This window comes from Bison bison, unplaced genomic scaffold (assembly GCF_000754665.1).
Source record: "Bison bison bison isolate TAMUID 2011002044 unplaced genomic scaffold, Bison_UMD1.0 scf7180017864072, whole genome shotgun sequence".
NCBI classification, from domain to species: Eukaryota; Metazoa; Chordata; class Mammalia; order Artiodactyla; family Bovidae; genus Bison; species Bison bison.
The window spans coordinates 11,389,587-11,394,778 of NW_011494644.1; the positions used below are offsets into that span (position 1 = coordinate 11,389,587).

The 5,192-nt window shown below is 54.4% G+C and overlaps 2 protein-coding genes across 2 annotated transcripts in view; one reads left to right on the top strand and one right to left on the bottom strand.

The window, feature by feature from the left end:
- Positions 1–2,531, top strand: MYLPF (myosin light chain, phosphorylatable, fast skeletal muscle). Its single transcript, XM_010837324.1, has 7 exons — positions 1–106; positions 719–814; positions 1,066–1,141; positions 1,376–1,480; positions 1,596–1,674; positions 2,193–2,241; positions 2,332–2,531. The coding sequence occupies exons 1-7, from the start codon at positions 104–106 to the stop codon at positions 2,434–2,436; spliced, it is 513 nt and encodes a 170-aa protein (XP_010835626.1). The 5' UTR covers positions 1–103; the 3' UTR covers positions 2,437–2,531.
- A 183-nt stretch (positions 2,532–2,714) lies between these two features.
- The window catches only part of SEPT1 (septin 1), a 3,861-nt gene continuing 1,383 nt past the window's right edge, over positions 2,715–5,192 (bottom strand). The window contains exons 5-11 of the mRNA XM_010837325.1: positions 5,032–5,166; positions 4,818–4,935; positions 4,087–4,188; positions 3,864–3,963; positions 3,517–3,682; positions 3,184–3,274; positions 2,715–3,089 (exon numbers count right to left, since the gene is read on the bottom strand). Of these exons, the coding sequence (XP_010835627.1) occupies positions 3,003–3,089; positions 3,184–3,274; positions 3,517–3,682; positions 3,864–3,963; positions 4,087–4,188; positions 4,818–4,935; positions 5,032–5,166 (799 nt within the window). The 3' untranslated portion in view covers positions 2,715–3,002. The remainder of the gene's footprint in view (positions 3,090–3,183; positions 3,275–3,516; positions 3,683–3,863; positions 3,964–4,086; positions 4,189–4,817; positions 4,936–5,031; positions 5,167–5,192) is intronic.

Sequence of the window (5,192 nt, forward strand, 5' to 3'; positions counted from 1 at the left end):
GCTCCCTAGGGCAGGACTATATAACTCCAGAGGGAGTGCTCCAGACGGACTCTCTGCTCCCTTCCAGCCAGAGCCACTGCCTTGCCCACAGGAGACCTAAGACATGGTGAGTGAAAATCCCCCAGCCCAAGCTCAGATCTCTCAGACCTCAGGGAAGCCTCACCCCTTGAAAGAAAGGAGCTGGTTCCAAGTCTGGCAAGAGGAAAAAAGATGAATCTTCCCTTTCTTGGTATCGTTAATGGGGAATATATAGAATGATGCCCTAAAGGACCCAACCAAGGATAATCTGCCCAGACACTCCACTCTCAGGAGCCTAGTCCCTCTGAAAGCACACTCCTCCACCTTCCTAAATCCCCTGGAACCAGCCAGGCCAGGATTCCCACTCCCATTTTATAAATGAGAAGGTAGAGTTTCAGACAAGGTGAATAAGTGGATCAGGGACACACAGCAAGTCTAGGACTCAGAGGAGCCAGGCTCAGGGCACTCAGAAGGCAAGAAACATTTCAGTTGTTGGGTAGGGTGGAAGGATGGGTACTTGAGGGCTTCAGATAGAAATCTGACAATCAAACTGAAACAAGTCCCCTCAGCAAAGAGTCGTAAGGAAGGGGAAGCCTAGAGCCAGAAGAGTTGCTTTAGAAGAATGAACTCAAAGAATCCACTGCCTTCAGAGGAGTAAGGATGGGTCCACGAACCCCTCTGCCCAACCCTCACCTTTCAGGCACCCAAGAAGGCCAAGAGAAGGGCAGCGGCAGAGGGCGGAAGCTCCAGTGTCTTCTCCATGTTTGATCAGACCCAAATCCAGGAGTTCAAGGAGGTAAGTGTGGGCAGAAGGGAGACTGAAGGCTGACCAAAGGCACCCCTTGCTGCCCCTCCCCCACCCCTCCCTGGAATGTGCACCTGTTTGGGGGAAGGAGAAGGGCTTAGATTCCTTACTCCCCTCCCTGCTTGGAGTATAAGAGGACCTCTGGCTGGCAACCAGAATCTCAGAATCTGATCTGCCTGGAATAAGGATGCTGAAACTCAGCCACGGGAGACCTAATCTCTCCTTGCCTCTGCCCTCCACAGGCCTTCACAGTAATTGACCAGAACCGGGATGGCATTATTGACAAGGAAGACCTGCGGGACACTTTTGCAGCCATGGGTGAGCTGCCTCCTCTACCTGGAAAGATTCAAGGCTGCAGAGTCCTGGGAGTTCAGCAGCTGTGGGTCCCAGTCCTGCCAGGCCACCTTGGGACTCAGTCTATCCAGGATAAAATTGGATGGGATAAAAAAAAAAAAAAAAAAAAAATGGATGGGATGATCTGAATTTATAGGAAGCATTATTCTCTGGCCGCAAGACCCCACTCCAGCCCCTGCTTTCCCAACCCTGTTCCAGGGCGTCTTAATGTGAAGAATGAGGAGCTAGACGCCATGATGAAGGAAGCCAGTGGGCCCATCAACTTCACTGTCTTCCTGAACATGTTTGGGGAGAAGCTCAAAGGTGAATGAAGTATGACGTGTCCTTGGTCCAACCCCTCAGCTGCCTCTTCTCAGAACTTTCAGGGACTGACCCCTTAGCAACCTTTCAGCTACATGTGCCCTCTGACCCCCTCTAGGTGCCGACCCTGAGGATGTGATCACTGGAGCCTTCAAGGTCTTAGACCCTGAGGGAAAAGGCACCATCAAGAAGCAATTGTAAGTGACACTCTCCAGCTGCTCCCACACAGAAAGCCTCTTTCAATTCCCACCAAGAATAGGCACTGCCAGGGATAAGGGTGGCTCAGACAGTAAAGAATCTGCCTGCAATGCGGGAGACCTGGGTTTGATCCTTGGGTTGGGAAGAACCCCTGGAGGAGGGCATAGTAACCCATTCCAGTATTCTTGCCTGTATTCGAGAATTCAAGAATCCCTTGAGAAGCTCTTCAGAGGAACCTGGCAGGCTACAGTCCATGGGGTCTTAAAGAGTCGGACACGACTAAGCACGGCACAGCACAGGGATAAGGGAAAAATCAGGACTGTGGAAATGGGCGATGGGACACAGGAAGAAGGGCAAAAGGGGAGGCCAGAGTGTTTGGGAGACCAATGAGGAATCCAGAGTGACCCTGGTTTTCAAGACGAGACTGGGAATGGCAAGGGGGATGAGGTGGGAGGGCATGGAAAGGAATCACAAAGTCCAATCTCAAACCTCCTGTATATCAATCACCTCTCTCCAGCCTGGAGGAGCTGCTGACCACTCAGTGTGACCGCTTCTCCCATGAAGAGGTGAGTGGAGGAGGGGTCTGGGAGAAGCGGAAGGATGGGGGAAGGGGAACGTAAGGAACCAGTTGGTGATACTCTGCCTATTTTCCGCAGATCAAGAACATGTGGGCTGCCTTCCCCCCCGACGTGGGCGGCAACGTAGACTACAAGAACATCTGCTACGTCATCACGCATGGTGACGCCAAGGACCAGGAGTAGAGCGGGTCCTTTTCGGTCTCTGCTAATCAACACCTTCCTGCCAGTCCGACCTCCCCACCCAGACTCCTAATAAATTGAAAGGGTCTCATTTCTTATCCGCGGCGCCTTCAGTGCGTTTGTGCGAGTGGGACTCAGGTGGGAGGCTGGGCAGACACACTGGCACGAAAGGAGTGCCCAGCAAATGAATGAATAAATAGTGGCCCGGAGGCCTGGGTGGAGCGGTTCCACCCGCTAAGCTCGCCACTTATTCCCGCTGGGAAACAGAAGATTTGCGTGGCCTCAGAGAAACTCAGTTTTTTATTGAAGTCACGGATAGGGAGAAGTGGGGAGGGGATGGGGGTGTTCAGGGTTGGAAGAGGAGGTCGCGCTCCAGAAGTGAGCTGGGGTGGAGCCAAAGGCGGGGCTACAAATTCCAGGATTGGGAGAACCTGAGAACCCGCCCATTAGAAGGGCGGGCCTTACAGGCTGGGGCTCCGAGATTAGGCGCCTGGCAGTCTGGGGCTCAGGGATTGGACAAGAGACGAACCAAAAGCGGACGCGAGGTAAAGAAAATCCCGATGGGGGCCTCAGAGAGCGTCCGACTGCTCGCCTTGAGCCTGGCTTAGCTGCATCTGGGCCTGCATCTTCTCCAACATCTCTTGCATGCGGCGAAGCTGTGCGGGGCAAGATTGCAGGCATTGGGTCCGGGCGAGGCCAGAAAGGGACTCCGAAGAGGACTTGGGGGTCTTGATCTGGGGGAAAGCTCACCTCTTCGTCTTTCTCGCGAATCAACTTTTCCGTGTCTGCCAGAGGCAGCATGGGCAGCGGGATCTCTGTGGCGCTTTGGCGGGAAAGCTTACTAGGGGATGGGAGAGAAGGAAAGGAATCAAAGGCGAGGGCCTTGGTTGAGTCACCGCTGCGAGACAGGATCTGCAGTTTGAGAGTCTAGGAGGCGGAGCCATATCCTTAGGTTAGGGAGGTAAGCAAAGGGGATGGGGAAAGAAAGGCCCTGGGAGAGAGAGGTCTAGAAGGTGAAGGTCGAGGTCATGGAGAGTGAGGGTGGGGCCTTGGAAGCACCTAACTGTCCGCGCTGGCTCTCACCTCCGGCTGGCTCGATCCCGCGCCCCGGGCCGGGCCAGGCTCTGTAGGCAGCGGGCCCGGTAGCCCTCGTAGAGCAGGTCGTGTGTCACCTCCTTCAGGTCCTGCAGGTGTGTCTGCACGAGCATCCGTCGCAGGTTCAGGAAATCGCAGTGATGTGGGTTCTCCACTGGGGGGCGGACCCGCGAGCGTCAGGGAACTTAGGTCGGGTCGGCTGCCAAGGACCCCTCTTTGGGCTCCTAGGACCCCTGGGACCAGAACTTTCCCCAACTTCACATGTTGGGTACGGTTGGCTGGGAGGCGGCCTCGGCTCCCTGCTGGCCTCAGAACGCGTACCCGGCCTTACTCACCCTCTACAGTGCCCCAGGAGTAGTGGCGTCCCCTCACCGGTCGGGGCCCGCCGTCCCGCACTACTTCGCAGGAACCGACGACGGCAAAAGGGATGCTTTCCTAAAGGGGAGGAGTCAACGATCTCCATCCTCTCCCCGCCCCGTGGACAGAAACCTTTCTCAGCTCCCACCTCCACATCCGCCTCCCCTGGCTTCTCAGTCTCGTCCTGCTTTGCCTCTGTACCTTCATCTCCGCATCCTGCCTCTTGAAGTCTTCATCCTCATCAGAGTCACATTCAGGGAACTGGTAGATATTGATCTCTTCCTCCTTCAACTGTTCCCGGATCTTGGAGGAGACAGATGCAGACAGAAACTGTGAGCCACAAAGACATTGCCTGACCAGAGACAGTGAGATCTAGATACAGACACGGGATGAAAGAGACAGAGAGGAAGGCGTGAAAAACAAAGATGGTGAGAGATGGGCATCCAGGAAGACTGAAAACAAAATCTCAGACGATGAGAGAAAGAGACATAGATGATGAAAAACTGAGACCTTCCCCTAAGAGGAAAAAGACTGATGTTTGCAAAGTCTTGAAGATGAGCAGATACCAAAAGACTAGGAGAGAGAGACATAAGTAGAAACAGTGGGAGAGGGCGCTGAAGAAGTGGGGAAATGGGGGCATGGTGAGCATCCTGGGGCCAGACGGATAACATGGGTTGTTATGTCCACACTTCTGCCCTCAGACAGATCTTAGCCAAGCATCCAGCCCAGGGATTCTGTTCTGAGCCTCCAGAGATGTGGCTTCCTGAGGCAGCTAATGACCCACCTTTCTCAAAAACTTTCTTCCAGTCTAGCCTGACATATCACACTCCGAAAATGCTACCCCGAGATCAAAGAAGTCAAAGCTGAGCTCAGCTTTCGTCATGACTTTTGGCTTCATGTGCAGACCAAAGGTCAGAGGCCACCACACATACCTTCTGTTTGAGGGCCTGTGTTTCCTTTGGCATCAGGGCATCTGCTTTGCCAATGACTGGGATGATGTTTACCTTCTCGTGCACTGCCCGGAGGAAGGCCACATCTAGGGGACGGAGCCTGCACCCAGAAATTGGTCAGGGCTCAGTTTCAAGGCACAGAGACCCACCCCCCGCCCTCCCCAAATGTCCCAACCCCCTAGGGTGTCCCACAGACCCCCGGCCAAAGGGTGAGATGAAATAGAGGCAGCAGTGGACACGGGAATCCTGGATGTTCTTCCGGTTCAGGCCACTCTCATCCCGAAGATACTGCTCAAACTGCTCCTCGATGAAGCGCACCACAGGTAGCCAGCTGGGGGTGTGGGGAGAGTGCCGGCA